The sequence below is a fragment of the Brachypodium distachyon genome, chromosome 2 (assembly GCF_000005505.3).
Source record: "Brachypodium distachyon strain Bd21 chromosome 2, Brachypodium_distachyon_v3.0, whole genome shotgun sequence".
Classification (NCBI taxonomy): Eukaryota; Viridiplantae; Streptophyta; class Magnoliopsida; order Poales; family Poaceae; genus Brachypodium; species Brachypodium distachyon.
This window is the reverse complement of record NC_016132.3, coordinates 12,553,284-12,578,413: the sequence shown is the minus strand read 5'-3', so window position 1 is coordinate 12,578,413 and position 25,130 is coordinate 12,553,284. Positions and strand designations below refer to the sequence as shown.

Genomic DNA, 25,130 nt, shown 5'->3' with positions numbered 1-25,130 from the left:
ATTCCCAACAGCCGAGACTATCGGCACGAGTTCCCCGAGGACTCCCCCTTCCGTCTCCTTGGGAGGTGGAACCATGTGTGCACAGCCGTGGCCATCACCGACAGCGAGAATGCAACTCTGGTGACGACTCACTTCGAGAACTTGGAGGCAAACTCAGTGGACTTGGAGTCTTGCCTCGAGCACAAGATGACCAGGGCCGACCTGGCCGAGGAGCAGATTGGTCATCTGCTGGAGGAGAAGACCCACTGGCAGGAGGATAAGGCATTGCTACAGAACACTATCCTCAACATGGGAGACGCCATTGACAAGCTGAAGTACGAGAGAGACCTGGCTCGCTACTACTGCAAGCAGTTCAAGGCCTTCATTGAGGCAGCAGCCGCAGCCGCCGCCGAGCCAGCACCAGCTGCCGCACCGACACCAGACCAGGCCCCACCTCCACCACAGGATCAGGAGGTGGAACCTCAGGAGGGGGTACCGACTGAGGAGGAGGAGCCCCAGGAGGTCCACGAGATGGACACCCCTGCCACCAACACCCGCTCCAAGAGGAAGAGGGTGAACGAGGCCACGACGACAGCCACACCTCCCTAGTCTCGATACCTGCCAGACTTTATCAGTTATTTATCGTTATCAGTATTGCGAGTTAGTCATTGACCATACAATCCATGTGTATGGCAATGTAGAATGATTGCATTTTTTTCCCGTACACTTTTATTATGGGCAATACCCCATCATGAACAAGTGTGTTTTTGCTATAATTTCCAAAACCTTTTTATGATTGATTGAGTGTATGATTGATATATGCTTGAGTCAATATCTTGTTTCGGGGGTTAGTGAAGCGGTCCTCCCCCTTACAGGGTTCGATCTCTGTGCTTACTATGCTAGTCCCTGGATTGACTCACTAGAACACACAGTTTCATGATGAAATATACAGAAACAAAGGTCAAAGTACTTTATTACATTGCATCATCCAGAATTTAATACTACTTACAACCTCGCATGACCTCTTGGGCCAGCATAAAACAAATACTGTTTCAACATCATAAAACATTATTTTCAAAACTGCAGCGGAAAAGGGTAGAACATAGGGCCACACTACTCCAAGGTGAGAGCAGGTTGGAATGTAAGCACATGACCCACAACATAACGACGAACCTCACTCATCGTCGGATCCACCTGCATTGTTAATTGCAGCTACTACGTGGTCAATACATTTGAATGTATTGGCAAGTTCACCAGAGTTATAAAGGACCTACCAAGTACATGCATAATTTGGCTATGTGGAGTTTGGTTGTTTGCATAAAAGCAATATCTAGTTGCTCATAATTGTCCGTTTTATTAGGAAATTGGAATTAGTGAGACCTTCCTTACAGCCCCAATATCTAGTTGCTCATAATTGTCCGTAACCGGGGACACGGCTAAGTACTTAGTTTGACACTCTCAAGAGGTGGTACACTTTACCCACAAGAAATCGACGTGTTAATCCCTTGCTGTACTCAAGATAGAGTAGCAACGGTATCGATTACAGGAATTTTCAAAACATATTTCAACCTACACTGCTACATACCGATGTCACCTCGGATACAGGTTCATATTTCTTACATCCATCCTGGCAGAGCCCATAATACCATGTGGTTGTACTGGAAGCTACTAAACAGGAAACTAGTCCAGTCTCTGGTTACCCCGGGTGGCATTCCTCAGTTGCAACGCAGGCGCTCCCATAGAAATGGCGAGACAACTCATAGAAATGGACCCATAGAAATGGACCTGACGTCGCATACATCTCCACTTCCTCAAAGCAACCCACTCAGGACGGTTCATTGAATTACTTGTTTTGCCAAACACTAGGAAAACTATATTGTAATTCAATAGTATCACATTGTGAAAATACCAACCTCGTATATTATCATAGCGTAGCGTTTTACTACCACGATGGCAATTGGAGGTGAGGACATGGCGATGGTATCCTATACTACTAGGAGAAACATAGCTAGCATAGATACAATAATAATCCTAAAAGTGAACTTGCCTTGATAGTAGTTGGTATTCAAGCACTCTTCGCAATCACATAGTTCGCTCTCCGAGAAAACTAATCAAATACAAACATTGCATACATAAACACACAATACAATCAAAAGTGAAAATGTATGCCATGATGCAATGTATAACATGTGACATGACTTGGTTTATTTTATTTGGATGATCAACTGATCCTAAACATTGGTAATTAAAATTAATGCTTTAGGGTTTTAAACAAAAGGCAAAAATAATTAAATAAAACCCTAATTTATACTTTTATTGGCATCAGCCAAATAATTTAATTCAAAATATTTTTTGCTCTGTCCCAATGGATAGAGGATAATAAAACTAATTTTTGGGCACTAGTTTCAATTAAAAAGGATCTCTAAATAATTAGTTATGAATTAAATGGCATTAAACCCTATTCTGTAAATTTACTGTGATTTAAATATTCAAATTCAAAATTAACAGTGCGAAAAGATTCTACAGGTTGAGAGCTTTCCAAAAAGGTAAAGTTTGTTAAATTTGGCCAAAGGGTTTAAAAGTTATGATCATTTGAAGTTATAGGGGCTTTTCTGCAAAAGTGCCTTTTATTCTAAACCGGGGGATTAAAATTGCATTTTTATTTTTTTATTACAGTGCCACGTGTCGCATCCCTATTGGACTGTACCGGTTTGTTTAAATGAATTAATACGATCTAATCTCGGCCGTTGATTTAGATCGGACGGACGAGAGGCGGGCTAGGGTTTACCGGCGGCGGCGGTCACCGGAGACGGAAGAGACGGCGACGCGGGCACGGGAGCGGCGGCGCGGGGTGCTCCGGCGATGCGGGCGGCTCGGGGAAGCGCGCAGGAGGTGCGGCGCGTCGAGGCGGGGTCGGGGACGCGGTCGGCGCGACTCGGGGAGGTCGGGCGTCTTGCCTAGGACGGCGCGAAGGCGATGGCGGGCGGCGGACGGCGGTGGAGCTTCGGGCTCGGGCGTCGGGGCGCTGCGGTGGACCAAAATCGACGAGGTTCGCGTCAGAAGAAGCGCGAGAGAGAGAGAGAGAGAAGAATAGAGAACCGAGACGTCGTCGGCGAGAGGAAAAGCGGCGGCGGCAGGGGCATCTCCGGCGAAGAATCGCGGCGGCGTGGGCGCGTAATCGAGGCGGCGAGAAGGGGGAAAAGAACGAGGAGAGGCGGAGCTTTATAGGGACTCGAGCGCGCAGCTTCGGGAAGGCCGGGGTTAGCGGGAACGGCGATGGCAGCGCGGAGTCCGGCGCGGACACGGCGCGCGTGAAGGGCGGCGGCTTTCCATCGGGGACGAACGCCCTGACAGGTGGGCCCCACCTGTCAGCAACAGCGGGCGCGCGCGCGTGGCGCTGGGCCGGTCTGGTTCGGGCAGGCTCGGGCGATGTGGGCCGGTTCGGCCCGAAACGGCCGGGCTGGTCCGGTTTTCCCCCTTTTTTTCTCTTTTAGCCCTTTTCTTTTTCTATTTTTCTTATTTCTTTGATATCTTTTGATTTTGAACTCTAAATTGGTCCAAATAAATTCCAGAAAAGTTGTAAATCATGTTTTATCATGTTTCATCTTTTGGGAGCAATTTCCCCTCAAAATAAAATATATAAAAATACATTTGCCCTATAAATGCCTTTAGGGCTATATAACTATTTAAATACAATAGTTTTCCCACTCCAAATAATTATCCAAAAATTATGGGATAGTTTATTTATGCAATAGACCCCTTTTATAAATAAACCCTATTGGTTTGAAGATCCAAAGCTCAAATGGGTGTAAACCCCAAGGTTTAAATTGAAATAAATTCTTTCCAAAGCCTTTTGAGATTCAAATTTGAATTCAAATATGCAATTGTGGCATGATGCTTATGAATGCAATGCAGATGTAAAAGTTTGAAATTTTTGGGATGTTACAGTTAGACATCCTTAGCTCTACTCTATCTGTTTCCTCATCTATGTTACCCTAAACAGATGCCTCCAAGACGTCAGAACCCCGCCAACAACGCCGAGGCTAACAATGCCGAAGCAGACGGAAATGCTGCCACCATGTAGTAGTTACTGGCCGCACAGACCCAATTCCTACAGCTGATTACTCAGCAAATGGCTAACAACAATCAGCAGAACAACAACAACCAGCAACACCACCCACCTCAAGTGGATATGCTGACAAGATTTCTGCGTTTGCGCCCGCCCACTTTTTCCAGCTCCACTGAGCCCATTATGGCTGACGATTGGTTTCGTTCAGTCAACAAGAATTTGGTCACCATCAACTGCACTGACGAAGAAAAAGTGAGGTTTGCAGCTCATTTGCTAGAAGGACCCGCAGCATCTTGGTGGGAGAACTTTCAGATCACCACCCCTATCGAGGATGTCACCTGGGACATGTTCCAGGAAGCCTTCCGCACCGCTCACATCTCTGCGGGAGTGCTCAGCCTGAAGAAGAAGGAGTTTCACAGACTGTGACAAGGGGTCCGTACTGTGTCAGAATATTTAGAGGTCTTCAACTAGCTGTCCCGCTACACGCCGGACGATGTGAACACCGACGCCAAGCGCAGGGAGAAGTTCTTGGATGGTCTGAACGACGAACTATCGGTTCAACTTGCTGTTGCTTACACCCCCACTTACCAGTCCTTAATTGACAAGGCCATCATTCTGGAAAGTAAGCTCACTCAAATGGAGAGCCGCAAGAAGAGACTCCATCAAGGAGGCTCTCACACTGGCCCGGACCAGAAGCAGCGCACCTCCTATGATGGAAGTGGCAGTTCCTCCTTGAGCAGGAACGGGAACCAGAACAGCCACCGCAGTGGAGGAAATAGTCACCACCACCGCCAGGGAAGCCAAGGACACCACCACCAGGGTGGCAATGTGAACCGGCACCATCAGCAGCACCAGCAGCTTCAGTTCGCTCGCCCAAGGCCCATCAATGGCAATGGCAATGGTAGGACCAACGGCAATGGCCAGGGCAACAATGGTCAGAACCACAATGCCAACAAGGACATGAGCAAGGTGGAATGCTTTAAGTGTCACAAGATGGGACACTACGCCACCAACTGCCCGGAGAACCAGGATGGCACTGAGAACAAGCCCAATCCATTCCAAAAGGGCCACGTGAATCACGTGGATGTGGAAGAGATCACCGAGGAACCAGGTATCATACTTGGCACCTTCCACATTAATGCTTTTGAAGTACTAGTTCTATTCGACACTGGTGCATCACATTCATTCATTTCAAGAGTATTGGTAGAAAGAGGCAAATTACCCTCTGAGACCATCGGTAGACCTATGAAAGTAAACTCACCGGGTGAAACAATACTAGCAACCCGACACTGCCACCAGCTACCCCTAAGTATTGGGAGGCACACTTTTCCCTTTGATCTCATAGTTATAGATTCCCGAGGACTGGACCTAATCCTGGGAATGGACTGGTTGACCCTGTATGAAGGACTAGTAGACTGTGCCCAGAGGACTGTCACACTTACAACCCCAAACAAGAGACGCATCCGGTACAAGTCAACCCATGAGCTTAAGAAACCCAAGGTTAATGCTCTTAAGGGGGTTAGCATGGACGAAGTACCAATAGTAAAGGAATACCCAGACGTATTTCCAGAGGAGTTACCAGGCATGCCACCGGACCGTGACGTTGAGTTTCTCATCGAGTTAATGCCAGGAAGTGGACCCATAGCCAAGAGACCATATAAGATGGCTGTGGATGAATTGAAGGAATTGAAGAAGCAACTAGCTGAACAGTTAGCGAAAGGTTTCATCCGCCCTAGTTCATCACCATGGGGAGCACCTGTCCTGTTTGTGGAAAAGAAGGACAAGAGCCAACGAATGTGCATTGACTATCGTTCACTAAATGACGTGACGATAAAGAATAAGTATCCTTTGCCCATAATCAATGATCTGTTCGATCAATTGAAGGGAGCTCAAGTGTTCTCAAAGATCGATCTGCGATCAGGATATTTTTAACTGAATATCTGAGAGATGGACATTCCCAAAACAGTTTTCACCACTAGGTATGGACTGTATCAGTACACCATGATGCCTTTTGGTTTGACCAATGCACCAGCATACTTCATGAACATGATGAACAAGGTGTTCATGGAATTCTTGGACAAGTTTGTCGTGGTTTTTATCGATGACATCTTGGTATATTCCAAGAGCAAGGAAGAGCATGAGCAGAACCTGCGCATGATATTGGAGAAGCTGAGAGCGCACAAGCTATACACCAAATTCAGCAAGTGCGACTTTTGATTGTCAGAAGTTAGCTTCCTTGGACACATAGTGTCAGGAGCCGGGGTAGCTGTTGACCCAGCTAAGATTGCAGCAGTTACAGAATGGGAGGCACCGAAGAACGTCGGAGAAGTCCACAGTTTCCTTGGACTTGCTGGATATTATCGGAGGTTTATTGAAAACTTCTCCAAGATAGCAAAACCCATGACCGCACTCTTAAAGAAAGAGAAGAAGTTTTCCTGGAATGAGAACTGTGAAGAAAGCTTTCAAGAATTGAAGAAAAGATTAGTGTCTGCGCCCATCCTTGTTTTGCCTGACCTGCAGGAGGATTTTCAAGTATACTGTGACGCCTCACGTCAAGGAATGGGAGGAGTCTTAATGCAGAATGGAAGAATTGTAGCTTACGCTTCGCGGCAACTAAAGAGCCACGAAGGCAACTATCGCACGCATGATTTGGAATTAGCATCAGTAGTGCACGCTTTGAAGACTTGGAGACACTACCTGATGGGACAACACTGTGAACTATTTACTGATCACAAGAGCCTGAAGTATATATTCACTCAGAAGGAGTTGAGTCTGAGGCAGAGAAGATGGCTAGAGCTAATAAAGGATTATGACCTGAATTTGCAATACCATCCAGGCAAGGCTAATGTAGTAGCCGACGCTTTGAGCCGCAAGGGCTATTTGAATGGACTGACAGCTGGTGAATTGCCACCAGAACTGTGCGAACAGTTCAAAGACCTCAGACTGGAAATAGTACCGGAAGGTTACTTAGCCACTTTGGAAGTACAACCCACATTGCTGGATAGGATTAGAGAAGCACAGAAGGGTGATTCGGAAATAATAGAAATAAAAGAGAATATGGTTATCGGAAAAGCCAAAGATTTTCGGGAAGACGACCAGGGTACCATATGGTTCGGTAAACAACATTTGCGTGCCGCAAGATCCGGAAATCAGAAAGTTGATACTGCAAGAAGCCCATGACTCACCGTACTCAATCCACCCTGGAAACACAAAGATGTACATGGACCTAAAGGAAACATTTTGGTGGTCCGGATTAAAGCGAGATATCGCCGAATTTATTGTGTTGTGCGATGTGTGCAGCAGGGTTAAGGCAGAGCACCAGAAACCAGCAGGATTGCTAAGACCGCCGCCAATACCGGACTAAAAATGGAATAAAGTTGGCATGGACGTTATCACCGGTTTACCAAGGACCAGGTCAGGATATGATTCCATTTGGGTAGTGGTCGATCGTTTGACCAAGGTTGCCCACTTTATACCGGTAAAGACCACTTACACCAGTGCACAGTTAGCGAAACGCTATATATCCAGAATAGTGTGTCTACACGGAGTACCCAAGGAAATAGTTTCAGACAGAGGTACCCAATTCACCTCAAGATTTTGGGTACAACTACATGAGTCTCTAGGAACGAGACTAGAGTTCAGCACAGCTTTTCATCCGCAGACGGATGGACAGACCGAAAGAGTAAATTAGATCCTTGAGGATATGTTGAGAGCCTGCGCTCTAGATTATGGATCCAGTTGGGATGACAATCTGCCGTATGCAGAATTCTCATACAACAACAGCTTCCAAGCCAGCATTGGGATGTCACCATTTGAAGCTTTCTATGGAAGGAAGTGCAGAACACCATTGCTATGGGATGGTGTAGGAGACCGTAGCCTATTCGGTCCGGACATGATAAAGGATGCCGAAGAAAAGGTTAGACTCATCCGAGACCAGCTGAAAGTAGCTCAGTCAAGGCAGAAGAGCTACGCGGATACCAAACGTAGGAAGGTTACCTGTAGCGGGCGATGTCGGCGACGTGGCGGTCCGCGAACATTGGCGTCCAGTTCGCGCCGGTGGCAAGGTTCCACGCCGAGTCCTGGCGCTCCTCCGCCGTCAGCCCGTGCCACCAGTGGGTGTTGATGGCGGCCGTGCGGGTATGGCCAGTGGGCACCGGCGGCGTTGGGATGCCGCCGATGCTCAGTGCTCGGTGGACCGGCAGTCGGGCAGCGTCGGGTAGTCATGCTCAGGGAGGGTCTCGGCCTCCTCGAGCGTGAGCGTCCAGCGCGGCCAGTCAAACCGGCAGCCGGCAGTCGGGCAGCGTCGGGTAGTCGTGCTCATGGAGGGTCTCGCCCTCCTCGAGCGTGAGCGTCCAGCGTGGCCAGTCCTCATGACCGGCAACCATGGCGTTGGAGGGCGAGGGAGATGAGAGGGCGAGAGAGTGGAGAGGGCGAGAGGAATGCCGAGAACTGCCGGGGGCGACCGTTTTTATAGCGTCGGAATGCGAACCTGCGGGGGTGTGAACGCGTCGATAAAGGGGCGGGGCGGGGGGGGGGGCGGGAATGCGCAGGGGCGCGGCTGCGTGGAAAACCGGCGAGCCACCGCCATTAATCGCCTCGGGCACGAAGGAGAAGCTGGTGCAAAACCGGTGAGGACAATTAATAGCTGCTAACAAAGCTTGCCTCCCCGTGGGCTGGGTTCGGCCTGGGGACGCCGGCTAACTTTTAGTGGGCCAGTGAGTTGCTCTTACGAGAAACAATGTGCCATCGATCTTTCACTACTGTTAAAAATACGAGTAGTAGCGGTGTGACTCGGCAGGACGAGAGAGGAAGCAAAAACTGAAGCAGGACCCATAATTGGGAAGCGTACACGTGTGGGTCGGTGGTCGAAGCTCATTCTGCTGCCTAAGGTTGGTCATAGTGGGGAGTAACTTAGAGTAGTAACATGTATTTGTTAGTAGACTAAGTTACTACCTCCATAATAGGTAGTAACATATATGTGGTGTCATGCATAGTGTCATTTATTAGGTTGTAGACTCATCTTGCCTTGATTTGTGTGATGTTATGGTAACATATCTAGTTATCAACTCCCTCTCTTTTTTCATTTAATGCCATGTCACCAAAATGCCTAGTTAGCATCTTATGTTACTATCTAATTACTTACCTTTGCGAGGGACCACCACCGCACGGCCGCTAGACATCGAGATCGCCGGAGCAACAGCACAGAGATTCGGCCCCTCTTTCGCCTCGTGGCATCTCCAGTACCACTGCAGTGTGGTCCAGTGAATTTGCCAGCACCAGCCAAAGACCAGAGGCTCCGTCTCTCACACCACGCCAAATAGCAGTATAATTAACCTGGGAATTTCCAGGAAGCTTCAACGTTTTAACGCAGCCTGGTCACGCGCCCTCTGGTTGTTTCTCACCGGACACCAAGGTCACGCGCATCGCGGGAGCTCGTCTTTTGCGGTTATAATTTACTCTGAACTAAAACCGACAATAATTTAGTAACAGAGAAAGTACAAATCAGTCACTCGGTTACGTACTAGTCCCATCTCATGAAACACACAACACACACACAACGCAATAGTGTTAGGTTAGCTTCGGTAGTCATCGCGCGGTTTCTTTTATTTTCTTTTTCTATCAAGTTTTTACATCCATTGTCACGGCATTCTTTCGATTTACCTACTAAAGCGGAAAAAAATTGCTCATTGGTGATCATGCACCGACCCCGGTGTGCCAGTGCAGTCAGATGTGATCGTCGCATCACACGGTGACTACAAGGGAGAGAAATAGCAATGTTTAGAGCATCTTCACTCCCCCTCCCCTAAAGATCCCCAAACGCCATATGGGGGCACCGACACCCCAAAACCCACCCAGCCTGCCCCCCTAAACCAAAACGAAGCCGACGCGGCCCATCAATACATCTGGCGCCGGATGAAGCCAGAAAGGAAGGCGGCCCACCCTGTCGATGAGACAAACAAAATTCCCCACCAAATTTTTGCCGGCCTCTCCATTTTCCCTCCTCTTCCATCCCATTCCCCTGCCTCGCCGACTACTCCTGTCATTTCCCCCTCTTCGCAGACCTCGACATCACAACCGGCGAAATCAACTGCACCATCGTCGTCCGACACAGCAACACTTATACACTTCAACACTCCTCACATCGCCTTCCCACCGCTTCCTCCAGCGTAGCGCCCCGCAGCTCTCCCCCTTGCAGCGCCTCTACGCCAACATCCTCCAACGCGCCTCCACTAACCTCCTCCATCTTGTTAGATGATACTCCTCCAAGTTTAATTTTTTGGAAACAAGATATATACTACTAAAAACAAAGGGGTTACACTACTCTTAAAAAGAGAGCATAGACAAGTGCAAACTTGCACAGATTGGTTACAAGAACAGTGAAAACATTAAGGCTAAGACGGGGAAGACTATGATGGCAGGTCACTTGAGAAGACTCACACAAAGCCACAACTGAAGTCTTCAACATGCCTCGAAGTGCGAACCAGCCGTAGATCAGGGTGGACATTCGAGCCGGGCCGGCTCGGCCCGAGCCTGCTCCTGTTTCAGCCCGAGCCGAGTTCCGAAAAGCGGCTCATTCGGCCTTCGGGCCGAGCCTGGCTCGACCCGGTCTGGCTCGCGAGCTGACCGGCCGCCAGCTACAGTAGCACCCAGCCCAATTTCAAAGCCCACAGGCCACAGGCGACACGAATTAGGGCAGGCCGCATCTCCATTCTCCCCCGAGTCGTCTCCACTCGGTCCTCTCCCCATCTCCCCCGAGTCCGCCGATGCCAGATCTCGCCTGCAGCCGCTCCATAGCCGTCCCGGCCGCCGTCTTCCTCGCCATCTCGCCCACGCTGGCGCCAGTCTCCCGTCGCCAATGAAGAAGGAGAGCAAGGAGAGGGAGAAGGAGCGAAGCATGTCCTTCTTGCAGATGAAGCCCGCGGGGAAGAAGATCCCGCCGGCTGTTAGGAAGGCGTTGGGGAAGAAGAAGCAGCCGGCAGAGGAATCTTCTGGCTTTTGATTGAACATTTAGTGTTTTCTAGTGCTATTATCGTTACTGTGTTGGGTGTTGCTGCTTGCTAAGCTGATTGCTGCTGCTGTTCTGCTTGCTGCCTGTAATTCTAACCGCTGTTCTGCTTGCTGTTGTTGCTGCTCTGAATTTTAGCAGCGCCCAGCTCGCCAGCTCGCCGAGCCAGCCCGAGCTATGTGCCGGACCGAGCCGAGCCGGCCAAATCAGCTCGTCGGAATTTCAGGCCGAGCCAGGCTCGGCTCGCCGGAGGCGAGCTCGTGACGAGCTGGACCGAGCCGAGCCGGCTTGGCTCGGCGTCCACCCTGAGCCGTAGAGCTAGCGACTCTTCATGCAATCGAGCGGGCAAATGCACACGAGGTTAGGAACATTAGGCTGTAGATCTTGAAGGCGCTTCACTGAGCCCAATATGAAACTCTCTCAACCATCTGATCTGGGGATCAACAACCATTGCTATCTCAACTGCCATCTGCAAATCAACCTGGATGATTGAGAATCACCGTCTTCAGCTTGTTCAGTACCTAGTCTTGCTTCCAAGATGCAAAGGAAGCACATGTGACCAATGCACTTAGCACCCTTGATGAACCACTCCAGAGTCCAAACAATAGATCGATCTTGCATAGCCTGGACCTCTGAAGAGGAACAACAAACACCAAGACCGAACTCATCCATCTCCCAAAACATCGTCAAACTTTGGAAAACCAGCAGTGGCCCAAAGCCAACATCTCCTGTCTTCATGGCGCGGGTCGTCGGCGTTAGCGGACAGCAGGAGCGAGGGGGGCGGCGCGACAGCATGAAGGAAGAGGCGGCGGAAGCTTCCACCACCCACTCCTTTTTTTTTTTGCGGGTGCACCACCCACTCCTTCCAAGTGCTAGCCACACCTGGCCGCCCTCCATGACTGGGAATCACCAGACCGAAGTACCCAGATCTGGGCAACCATTGGTTAGCAATCCCAATCACAACGCCATCCACCATAGGCCTGGCTCCGCTAGGTAGACCACCAGAACGAGGAGCAGTCAGATCAGGCCGAAGGCCAAAAGAAAGGGCAAAGACGAGTTGGATATGAGAGAGGAGAGGCATGTGATTTATTGGCAAAGAAAGGAAGAAGAGAGGGAGTACTCCAGGCCAGGATGCATCGGCTCTTGTTCACCCCGTCTGCCTTTGGCAGAGAAGGGGACTCCAAGACAGCCCAGGCAGCCATGGCTCCAAGAAGAACCGCCGAAAGGACGACGAGAAAGAGGCTACTAGGTACAAGCGACACACATAGTCCACTTCCTCTCCCTCTCCGGCTAGCGACGCCGGCAGAGGAGAGAGGAAGGTGGCAGGTGAGCTTAACGGCAAGGCCCAAGCAAGAAGTTTCGGGAGAGAACTGTGCGTGGAGAGCGGTGGGAGAGAGCAGCTGAACTTTCGTACTCCTCCGAGTTGAATGCATCTAAGTTGAAGTACCAAGACTAGACTTCTTTTACGGTAGCCGAGATAAATATAAACCGTCTATCCATCCAAATCTAACGACTAATTTTACTTGGTATTCCAGCAGGATTCCTATGGAGTATCATCTACAGAAACTAGGGAGTACCATGTTGTCAGGAGTCCTATGAAGTATCATCTACAGAAACTAGGGAGTACCATGTTGTCAGGAGTCCTATGAAGTATCATCTACAGAAACTAGGGAGTACCATGTTGTCAGGGCAAAACCGTAATCAAATCAAAAATTTACTAAGTATTTAATTAATCAGTACTTTTGGAAACTGTACTTGATCGCTGGGTATCAATCAACCTTCAAGATAGAATCAAAATTCCTGCTAATTAAACCTTTGTCCCTGGGCGAAGAGATACGGCGGCCCGGCGGAGCTCCGGCACGGTGCACCTGTGAGCGGGGAGAGATCAAGGACTGTTCAGTCGGCGGGGCTCTCTTCTGAGGCTAAAGTCGGTCGAGGTGCAGCGTGCCGCCGTGTGCGAGCTGGATGACCTGACTATTCTGCGCCATCGCACCTCTGAGTGCAGGCACTGCCAGAGTAATTATGAATCTGCAAGACAACATCTCAACTAAAAACCTTGCCAGGCTCTTGAATGTAACTAGTGTCCCTCTGTACGATTCACGTTTAGCCATTCCTCATCAAACATTGAATCAGATTTTTCTCTGGTTGTGAGCAGAGCGCAAACAAAAAATAATTTGTGTAAATTAAACCATAAGAAATCGTGGAGAAGAGAGAATAGATTGATCAGTGGTTAAGCTATCTAGCTATGGCTTCCTGCTTTCTCATTTTCTTGATCTGCAGTCGTTCGGAGGGTGCAGCACACGTGATGGTGTGCAGACGGGATAGGCGTTGGGCCGTCGGCGGCGTGCTCGGCACTAAGGGCGCGGCCGCGGTGCGAGACAGTTGAATAGGAAAGGAAAGCTCCAGCGCAAAAAAAAAAAGAATAGGAAAGGAAAGCCCAAATTACCATGCGCAAAATCTAGATTACCATGTGCAAAATGTCTGAAGTCACCCCTTAAAACGAACGGTTAGATTTACTTGGTACTCCTACCCTTCTCTATGGAGTATCAGGTTACTGTAAAATTCCTCTAAGCACTAACAGCTAATCTGAGTCCTTAGATTAAAAAATGGACAGTTCATATTAATTACAAGTACCATAAAAGAGCTCTATTACTACTACTACTATTATCCTGAACTAGTTTTTTGTGGACAATTATTTCTCTATTCGTACTACAAAACAAATACCCAGCTTACAAAACAAAGCATCTAAGCTATGTTCTAAATCTAAACAAGGACATTTAGAAAGAAAGTCAGAGAATCTGAAATTTGGTCAGAAGATCCTAACGGTAAAATATTATTCCACCCCAAAGATGAATTTACTTTTACGACACCCAAAGCAGCCCAGTTTACGAAAGATATTCAAGGATACCAAGATGGAGTATCCCGTAGGTCAAACAGTAACCAAATGGTGTTCGAGAAAGAGAAACAGCAACTTAATGGGCTCTTTTGCTGTTTAACTGTAGCTACATTCTTGCAGCAGCGACCAGCCATTTGGATAAAACAGTTGGCAGACATGTCAAGAACTCAACAACATACCTATCAGCGCAATAACCACAGTTTAAAGTGTATTGATTTGCTGTCATGACGTCATACAGGCAATGTTCTCAGCAACTGAAGAGCTCGATTCCAGTGTGGGCTTTCCAAGCGAACAATCCGCTTCAATAAAGGTACTGCTCCAGCAGCAATTATTGCTGGGTGATTCTCTGGATCCATGCTTAGATTATACAAGACAGCTAGACCATCTTCCAATACATCTCCTTCACTCTCTTCAATCATTTTTACCAGTGGAAATATGCCTCCAGCTGTGGCAACTGCTCTTGTGTATTCCATCACACCACCAGATATTATACTGTTCAGCTCTATTACAGCTTTTATTTTATTTTCAAAAGACGATGAGGTCATCATCTGCTCAACGAGCCTGGGAATGGTGTGGTAGATAGTTATCTCCATGTCTATACTACCAACACTCCGATCAACCAAGCTAGCCCGTGGTTCCAGCTTGAAGAGGCATGCTGCAATCCAATCCTTTGACTGTAGGGGAACATTGGACTTAAGGATTCTTCTTAACAGGGCAACAAATTTTACAGTATTTATGCTGCGAGCAAAAATATCAAAGTTCAATAACTTTGTGAGTAACCTCACAGTTGCGACCACAGCCTGACTGACTTCAATCACAAGAGTAGGAGACTCATCAAGATTTTCAGGATCGCCTGCATTCCCTGTTATATAGCAGAGAATTACTTCAGAAAAGCAGTGTATACAGATGGCATTATTTAGAGTTTGCGAGGACACATACCAAAAAGCAAACTATGCCTTATTTGGTATGTGTCCTTACAAACTCTAAATAATGCTTTTTTTTTGCGATTCCAAAATATCGCCAAAATAAATGCACTACTATAAACTCTCCCCGATCTTCTGCTTGTCTTGAAAATTTATGTGCAGCAGATTTTTCAAATAAACTCTTCCCCTTTTCATGCTTTATAACAATACATATTTTAAGATTACCATTGCTGATAGGATATTGAACTTTTTAAACACCATGCTTATCTACAATTTCATTGACAAATGTAGAAATTAAGGGAAGTCAGGACACTGCACCTAGCACATAATCCTCAGGGATGTAAATTTTATCAAGTAGTGCCCAAACAAAAAACCATACACAGAAGTCAGTCAGAAAGTCATGTCTGCATTTGCATCAGCATTTTGAATGCAAAAACGAATCAAACAAATTACCTTGAATAACCCCTATTTCCAGAACAGATTCAATTACAGATCCAGTACAAGCAGCGGTCATGGCAGTGGCATGTTGCTCAGAAGTTGCAAAATGCTCCATGACAGTAGCACATTTTGCTTGCAAGCTTGGAGATGACTCCTTGATAACTTTGTTTAAGCGTGAGATGACATCAAAGTCGATGATTGACTCGCTACATATGTGAAAAGCACCAGTAACAGTCGTAAATGACATTGATACAACGCATAAGACCAGGTATACCACAAATGAATAAAATCAAAATGAAAAATTAAAACAGTTAATATGAGTTGTTGCGTCATATTGATTTTTTTTCAGTATCTCTCCAGAAAGTAAACAAACAAATAGGAGTTTATTTTGTATAATTAGATGCACTGGAGTCATCTAAGCGTATTTAGATCATTTGTTGAATTACATTAGCTGCAGCACGATGCACAGCTACAGAAGGCAGTTTGAATCTGTCATTTAACTGTTTCTCTAAATTCTGTAACTCATGGATTAAATATACAGATGTACTTGTTCTACAGTTTTCAGGTATGAAAAGATAGAATGATATGAAGTATTTGTCCTTAGTCCTTGCAAAACAGCATGTTATATGATTCAAGCTTTTCTAAGGGACAGACTCCATCAGTAAGCAGTAAAAAAGATCCATAAATAAGATTTCTTTTCCAGAAAATATTATTGTTCCTTGAATGCACAAATTAGAGGAATTTTACCATTAGAGCCCGAAGCCCAAGTCCAGGCCTGCTCATCTTTGGGTTCTCAATGGGTAAGCTGCAAAAGCTGCACGATTGCAGTCCGACATATAGATGTATATTTTTACAAAGTGAGACACCAAAGAGCGACCATCAAAGATCGAACTCTGGTGGGCTGCCAGCACACCTGGCTGGCTGACAACCCACGCTGTGCTTGGTTCTCTTCAGTTCTCAATGGTTCACCCTACGATCTATGTTTTTTTTTACCGACACCTCACAACCTATGTTCCTTCATCCATCTCCAGCGGATCAGCACACACACTACTGAATCGCACCCAGATGTTAGAACTCCATCCCGCACGGCCGCATCCAATAGGCACTGGCCTCTCCACTCTACAGGTGACCTGTCCCTCATTGCCATTCCCTTCGTTCTGCCACGAGGTAATTTCATGAGCAGGGTATCTTTGCAGAACGGCCTTGACCACGGTATCTTTGCAGCACGACGTCACGGAGGCCGAGGGAAGTAAGTGATGCACAAATCCTGTATTTTCTTCTCCGACTACCCGCTTCATCTCTTCAGTGTCCGGTGTCCGGATGGGCGCAAGTCCACATAAAAGACTTTTAGTGCTAAATGGGCTGTGGACATGGGCCGCACAACATGAACTATGGACCTGGATGTTGACTCATTCAAACTGACGAAATTACCCTTGCCAGAAAAAACTGAGGTGGTAAGTGGATTAATCACAGCCTCTTATTTAGCTTTAAAGTTCATGCAAAGGTTTTTTGGAAAGCACAGTAGCACTTCCCTTATGGCATTAATTAAATATACAAAGGCCTGAATAATACATTTCATTGCAAGTGCCACAGACCCTAGTGCTTGACCTCAATTGTTAGGAGTACCAATGAGGAAGTTAATAAAAGTAGGACTGTAATCTTACAGAGTGTCTTAGGATCCATTTGGCATCGGCAGTGTATTATGATAATCCCATTTTGCCAATCAGCTTTTTCATATGTTATTTGCTTAACCAATTTTCATGGTTTCATTAGTGTTTTCTGATGGCAGATTAAAAGCTAAAAAAAGAATTTATTTAGCTGACAGATTTGTTGTGAAGTTCACTGAAGTAAATGACATTCAGGCATGTGACAACAAACAAACCTAGCCGTCTCCTCTTGTTTCATGAATTTCTGAGAACTTCCATTGAATCCACCATCTACATTACCTTGAGTGAACCTCTCAGCATTCACTGTATCCTCAGACCCATTACTAGAGTAATCAGGCTGATAAATTACAAACATTGTAATTCAGGTTTGGAAGAACAAAATGAAGTTCAAGAGATTGACACATGAAGCCTAACTCACTGTGGTTATCATGCTGATCCCCATGTCAAATATTCGAGAAAGTATATCGATTATCTGCATTGAAACTGTCCAGTCAGTACCTGACAATGATAGGTTGATAAGAATACACTGGAAATTCATAAAATTAAAAGATAACATTGAAGATTGTGACCTTCTCCAGTTGTTCTACTTGGGTATTTGGATCCTTCACTAAGCTTACAAGCAGTTCTAGACCATCTTCGGCTCTGATCATCTCACAAACTTTGGAACTACAGAAGAAAGGTAAATAAAAAACTGAGCTTGGCAAAGGGGAAATAGAATCTGCGTAAAAACATTAGTTCGGCATGTTGCACCCACTATATCACCACTGCTACCTGGTAGTCAGTATAAAAACACTTTCACTATACACTGTGTGGTTTTCACTGCCACTAGACACTGTTTAGTTACCTGCCACAAAACACTTCACTGTTATACTGTACTTGCTACGAAAACGTTTGCCACTACAAGTTATATAAGAAGTTGAACTCCTCTGTTATGCTCGCAGGGATGGAGGATCCTTAAGTCCAACCTGAGTTTAACTTATGAGTTTTAGTATCTTCTCTTACGTAATCTGTGACTCCCATTCACAGGCCATTGGCAGCTAGATCAAGTCCTACGTGCAATCCTAACACTTGGCCAGACACGACCACACAAATGGCGATCTCTGAGGATGGCAACACAAGTTGATCTATGTCAGCCATGAAGACCCCCGTGACATCCCAGAGGCCACCGGATGCTTCTCTATACGCCACATGACTTGCACTTCTGCATGTTTCTGTTCAATTAACACATCAGATATTCTGAAGACCAGACATCACAAACGCAAAGTCGTATTCGAAGTCATTATGGCATGACGTACCGCCATCGCAATTATTACGTACAGCAGCGCTCATGGAGAGATTGCCGCTGTCTTGGTGAAAGCAGCAGAGTACGCGTGATGTTCCTGGCAGATCTGATGGACTAGGAGACAATAGTTTTAAAAACCAGACAGGACCTGCAGTACAACCGGAAAAAAAAACAGGCACATTGTCCGATTCGGTTTTCTTACGACTGCTTTGGAAAAAACTGGGGGAAATAAAGATTTACAAGATGCTGTGGATAGATATTAAACTCCGGACCTCAGCCTGCCACATCTGTGGGTCCAAAGGAGGCCCAATACGAACATGATTGAGTTTGTTTTCTGCAAAACTAATTGAGTCCACCCTGTTGTATTATGAGTATCTTTTTGTCCACATTGAACCGGCTGAGCCGGTGGTCGGACCTGAGAACCAGTTGCGCAAATGGTTCGCTCACCGGTCCGGTTTATTAGACTATGGTCGAGATGCTGTATATGCATTCACTGGTGAGGAGTGTCTGTGCAAAACTGGACCGCCTGAGTCGCTTGTTTGCGATAGCCTCGCACACAACAATAATACACGGCCTTAACAAATCCAAAAGGGCATCTTCAAGTGCATGATGTGGCCACCTTTGCCACCTTACAGCACGACCTACGCGCTCACCATCCTATCAAACAACACCAGGGCAGCTGACGTACAAGGCGCACATGGAAGATAACTTTGGCTCGTCAGCACGTGGCTGAATGTAGCGCGCTAGTCTGCTTCATACAAAAAACCTAAAAAACACTAAGGAATCACAAGATCCAACAATAACAACTAATCTTTATACTAGCAAACTATCAATTGAAAAAGAAAACTTGGCTGCAAAGAATGCCACAGTAAACATGGTGCCATTCACGATATGGAAGTGCACATGTGCAACTCTCAGAACAGTTCAGATATATGGATGGGTATTTGATGGACATGTAAAATTTCATGATCAAAATCGATACATTTGAAATATATGAAAATAGTAAATTCTGCAAGAATGATCATTTGCCTTTTTCATATCTTCCAAATGTGATCGATTTTTATGCCCCTTCGATATATCTACAACTTTTTAGAACTTTTTAAGAACTTCACATGGTCGACGCTAATTTACACTCAATTTGAGTTGTCACCTGAAATTTACTCTCTTAGATCAGATGCACATCACACATATATAGAGATGTAGGCAGGCTAGCTAAATGTATGTGCGTTGCTACAGAATTTAGAATATACATGAGTTGTTTAACTGCTTGCACCCTTATATCCCCCAAATTTGTGCTAAATGGGTAACAATTATCTCACCCTATAAACCAGTTCAATCACCATTAATAAAAAGATCTTGATACATATTATCTACCACATATAGTAAACAATAGTGGTGATTTCCAGACAATCTAAGAAATAGTATTGATGAAGTGAACGGATGACCACCAACTCATATATCTTTATAAGAGTAATATAATATATCTATATCACAAATAAATGGAGCCCATGTAACTAGTTAACTACTCCCTCCGTCCCAAAGTAAGTGTCGTGAATTTGTATAAGATCTTGTACAAATCCACGACAGTTATTTTGGGACGGAGGGAGTATTCAGCACTGTAACCTAAACTAATAAAATATTGCTGTGTTGAAGTCGCAACACTCACAACAGCAACGGACGGAGTGATGGCTTCCATATGTGGATTCATTCTAATCAGTATTATGTGATATCATATTGCTGCAAACATACTTGATTTTGAATAAAAGGAAGATAATATACCTGAGACTTAGTTTTTCCAATGCATAAGCAGTCATTTCTCTAACAGGTAAGTCACTATGCATCAGCAACTGAAGTAAGGCTTTGACTGCCCCAGCTTCCTTGAATGATGTGCGCATGTGTTCATTTATTGATGCATCACCTATTGCTTTAGCAGCCTTTGCAATTGCAGAGGCATCTTCAAGACCAATGATTAAAACTAGCCGCGCAACGCCATCTACCCAAGGTAAAATGGTATTCCTTTGAGATCCAGATTGTTCTTTCCCCTCATCATCCAACTCGATAGCTCCAACACGGGCAAGAAATTGCTGATTAGAACGCCCTATCATAGCATTAATCTTAGCATCATCTGGTTCTGTTTTCTTTTCATTAACACTTAGGCCAAGAAGCAATTCAGTGGCCCCATATTTTGAAGGGCGAGAACTCCTCTGAATTTCAGAGCCATCAGGAAAAGAGGGCCATGAATAAGGTTGAGGTTTGAAGGTGTTATATGCAGATGAACCAACCAGAGGAACCCGTATTAGACCCTCCTCTACTATAAGGGCATGGTAATCATCATCCGCAGATAGTTCCACAAGCGAACTTCTCGCTTCCTTTCTGATAATTTTGTAATCATCTCCTTTAGTTTGCAAAAGATGAACCTAAAAAAGAAATCCAAGATTACTTCAAAGGAATGCCAATAAGTATATGCAAGCAAATGATTTTAGGAGACTGTGACCAAAATACACAACCACAGAAAGATTGAAGCAAGATATAAGTATATCTGAAAGACCAACTTAACGTGCATCACCGAAAAATATTGGCAATATATCTGTGATTAACAGCTGGATATGATTCTTATCTCACTTGTATTTTCTATTCCCACCAAATCTGATACATACATCAACTTTGTGCAGCGTTTTGGTAATGAACTTGTAACGTTCGAATCTAATCTCTTTTTATGTACTCCCTCCATAAATATATGACTTCCCAGAATGTGTGTAATCAAACTATTTTAACTTTTGAGCCATACTATATAAAAATATATTTAGATTGATAATGTGAAAATAGTATCGTTACAATTGACATGTTTTTTTTTCATAATATTTTTTTTACTAACATATACATACAAAAAGTAACAGTTAAAGGTATGTGTTAGAGATCGTGACAATTTCTAAAACTTCATCCATTTACAGATGGAGGGACTAGTATTTTGCCACTTCATCAGTCAACACTTGAATTTATTTTCCCACTTAATCAGTCCACATTTGGATTACAAACTTTCAAAACAATCTCTCGTTCACACTCGAGATCTTTCTAAATTTATTGATAGCATCATGCATTAGCAGATATATACACTATGCTAGTTAGTCCCACAAACAAGAATAAAACATCAGTGTAATTAGGGCTTCTATGAATTACTGGGAAAAGAAAACATCGGAACAGTAAAAACACAGGATTGGAATGCCATGCGCATTGAATACCTACAGGATTTGAAAACAAAGGAATTTTGGTACTGGTGTCTTTGGATGGTGCACAGGAAATGAACATAGGTTTCTACAGGAGTTAGGAGAGAGATGTAGAGATAAATTGTATTGGACTTCTCAAAGGAAAAAAAAGAATGAGGTTTGAGCTCATGTTAGATTTCCTATGGAATTTTGCCCAAAGTATGAATTCCATAGGATTTCGCCAACTCCATTCCTATGATCCAAAGGGATCTTTTAGGAAATAATTCATAAGCATTAGAATCCTCCAAAATTCCTTCGAAAACCCTACGATCCAAAGAGGCCTAAACATGCCAAATAGATTCTAAAGAGGGTAGGGTAGTCTCTCCTTGCTTGCAGTTGTCAACAATAGATGATGAATAAACAAGCAGGAAACAGAGAACTAATCAAGTCATGATTGATCAAATATTTCATATAGAGCGAAAAGAACCAAGGGGAAAAAGAAGAGTTAAATTTGAAATGGTGACAGAAAATGATAGTTCAGTAGTAGAACAATATTATAGAAGCACTAGCAGTGCCAATTCAACTAGAAATGCCTATATCCAGCAAGAAAAGCACAAATTTGAAGATTCCATATGCACCAACAGATTGTAGAGGTTTAACCACTGAATGAAGATGAAGAACAGAGCTCAGCAGATCGTCTTCCATAAGACTCTTGCACCAAATACGCTCAAAAAATCAAAACAATGAACTATACTACTTGAAATAAATGACCTCTTGGAAAATTATCCTACCAGTACCATCAAGATTCAGGACTGTGTTGACAGAAAGTGAAAATTAATTTTATATTGCATTAAAAGGAAAGATCTATCTAAGTACAAAACTGCTCCAGGTAGCACTGCTATTGTCGTATTGCGTAGAAGCCACAACATAGCTCAGGCCTAACAACTCAGATATTACCAATATTTCCACCATTACCAAATTATGAGAAGTTCCTTAGGAATAAGACGGTATGATAGTATTGCCATAGCATTAGCTTATTAGTTCATCATGCAATAGAAGTTTATCTATAAATATTTCTTTATAATATGATAACCAATATCTGGCATTAAAATAATATGAAAACTTTAAAATATTATGTCTAAGAACAACAGGTAACAACAGTATATATGAAACAGTGGCATAGATAGTTCCTGTAGACGTTAACTTGATGCAAGCATGTGTGCACAGATTTATTTGTTTAATAGGAAAAAATGAGCAGCAATTACCAATTTTGGAATTACGCCTGCTTCCACCAGAACTCCATGATAAGAATGACTTAAACATAAATTTGATATGATACCAGCAGCAGCCTCTTTGACTTTAAAATCTTCATCTTCTAGAAACCTAACAATAAGTATTAGCATGTCACTCCTAAAAATCTTATACCTCAAATTTTCATCGGTAGAGAAGTTCCAAATGGTACACAAACACTGCTCCTTCATCTGCAAGAAAACAGTATGTCTGGATAGGTTATCAAGTAACTCAAGATTCTTCACCAAGCATGCCAGAAATGGTAACTGTCAGTCATACACTTTTGCAGCGAAGATGGGAGGAAGGAGAAAAACATAGATTGCTGGTGGTTATTTTTGCAGTTACCTCTGGGGTCATGGTAGATTTACGAAGACAGCTAAAGATTTCTTCCATTGTTCCACTCTCAATTGCCACATCCCTGTATAACTTCACTGAAGTTACATTATGCAAAAGACCTGCCGCTGCTTCACAGGCACGAGCAGACTCTGACTTCAGAAGGCTGGTGATGAGGCTGATGCAACCTGGGAACTGCATTATCTCATCAACACACTTCTGCCCGCCAAGGGAATAATGCCGGAGTGTGCAAACAGCATGCTCCCTATCATGAGGGTCACTATCCAGGCCAAGCATTCGGACAAAGAGACCAACATATGCAGATCCTGAACTTGAAGTGCTCTCAGAACTACCAACATCCTAACAGAAGCAAGCAAAATGCATCACGTTTCAAACTACAACAACTGTAAAGAAAGTGCATGCGCAGAAGTTTGTGCTAGAAATTTAACATTGCTAACTACTGAAGAGGTACTGGGACATACATGAGAATGACAAGATGCTAAAGAAATTGGTCTCCAAAAGGGTGAAATTTAATTGCAGTTCAACCCACAAGCTCAGACAAGAATCTTAAAGCAGTGTCAAGGTCGCCTCAGCTATCTGATGGCCGACTCATGCAGTCAAAATTGAAGAATTTATTCCCGCACAAACACTTGTGGCCACAAACCTTTGCGCTGAAAACAATTGTATGCGGATATGGCACATTTTGATTATTTGATCCAAGGAACCCTGAGAGTTCAGAAAAGGCATATAATTTTTACAGGGTAGTGAGTACTGAAGGTCGCTACTCGATTATCATAATGAACGAACAAGAGAGAAACTAAGAGTAATATTATTTACAGTACTATACTGTATTCGCGAAGGAAAAATGTCGTTCGCAAATTTTACTGAATAACTAGAGCAAGTTCATGGATGCGAACTACCCTCCAGTTAGATATGCTTCCTAAAAGACGTTCAAAGCGTTTTTTTTTCCCAATATTATGAGCAGATATATATCACAACGCTACACGTTACCTATTGATCCAGGCCAAGTGAGTCAAGTTTGTTGTTACAGCCGGAACTGTGACCTAAAAAATACTACGGAGTACCACCATCAGAGCTCAAGCAACCTAAAATGGACGAGAGCTTACCTGTCCCGCACCACCATCAGCAGAGTCGAATGCGCAGGCCAGGAGTAGGCGACTGCGGGCACCGGTTAAGACAGGGAGGCGGCGGAGGTGGAGATAGACACCGTGGTGGTGTCGGTGGTGGCGCCGGAGGTGGGAGGATGCTAGAGAGGCGTGCTGCGACGGCGAGGCGGCGGCAAGAGCCGGGAGCATGGCGAGAGTTCCGGAGACTGGAGCAAGTGAGTGTCGCGTCGTGTCGTCTCCTGTCGTACTCGAGTCGTGGGTCGTGACGATAGGATTCGAGAACACTCCGGAACACTTTCTGGGCCTCGGGAGGAACGGCCCATTTTCCAGCCAGAGCTCTTTCGAGCATATCCAAAACTGGTACACAAAACTGAATACTGTTTTTTAAAAAGAAAAAAAAAGATGAAACCCTCAACCTCTGCATCAAAATGATGCACCCAGCCTAAACTGAATACTGGTATATTTGTTTGTTCTTCCCTTCTCATCTACTCGTCCATTTCCATTCCAAACTATATAAAAATTGTACTTATGCATATGAAATCTAAACATCATAAAATAAAATCTAAATAATGTGTTATTATTACAAATTTAGAAAACTGAATTGAACACAAAAGTTCATGAATGTCTCACACAACACAAAGTTCAAGCATAGATAAACATGATGCAACATAGATAAACTAGTTGTATTGTGCTCCATTCGCCTTCCACCACTCTTCAATTAGATCATTTCTAAGCCGGATATGAGTGTCCCGATCTTGAATTGCATGGCAAGTTTGTAAAAATCTTCTAATGCGATCTTCTTTGTTACGTGGTTTCACCACCCATCCAATGAAGTCGTATTTGTAGTTCACGTATTGGCCACGCTCATTCTCAATGATCATGTTGTGCAAGATTACACAAGATCACATGATCCTCCG

General features: G+C 44.7%; 1 protein-coding gene across 4 annotated transcripts; it reads right to left on the bottom strand.

Moving 5' to 3' along the window:
• Positions 1 to 13,938: 13,938 nt before the first annotated feature.
• LOC100833685 lies at positions 13,939 to 24,473 on the bottom strand. Of its 4 annotated transcripts, none has more exons than XM_024458691.1 (10): positions 24,214 to 24,473; positions 23,099 to 23,446; positions 22,729 to 22,944; positions 20,040 to 20,677; positions 17,548 to 17,644; positions 17,397 to 17,450; positions 17,194 to 17,315; positions 15,327 to 15,517; positions 14,731 to 14,833; positions 14,416 to 14,624 (listed from the first exon to the last, which is right to left on the bottom strand). In XM_024458691.1, the coding sequence occupies exons 1-10, from the start codon at positions 24,400 to 24,402 to the stop codon at positions 14,546 to 14,548; spliced, it is 2,037 nt and encodes a 678-aa protein (XP_024314459.1). In that variant the 5' UTR covers positions 24,403 to 24,473; the 3' UTR covers positions 14,416 to 14,545. The 4 variants fall into 4 exon arrangements, with proteins under 4 accessions (XP_024314458.1, XP_003567763.1, XP_024314459.1 ...); XM_010232636.3 differs by having other exon boundaries at positions 14,731 to 14,812; XM_024458690.1 differs by having other exon boundaries at positions 13,939 to 14,833; positions 24,214 to 24,472.
• Between the last annotated feature and the right edge of the window lie 657 nt (positions 24,474 to 25,130).

Bases quoted from the DNA above. Each gene is read 5' to 3' on its own strand.
- LOC100833685 (XM_024458690.1), bottom strand. From the start codon at position 24,402: ATGCTCCCGGCTCTTGCCGCCGCCTCGCCGTCGCAGCACGCCTCTCTA. The intron at 17,645-20,039 runs GTATATTATCTT...TTTCTTCTGTAG, and splicing joins TTGGAAAAACTAAGTCTCAG to TTCCAAAGTTTGTGAGATGA. The intron at 14,834-15,326 runs GTAATTTGTTTG...GCTTTTCTGAAG, and splicing joins GGAAATAGGGGTTATTCAAG to TAATTCTCTGCTATATAACA.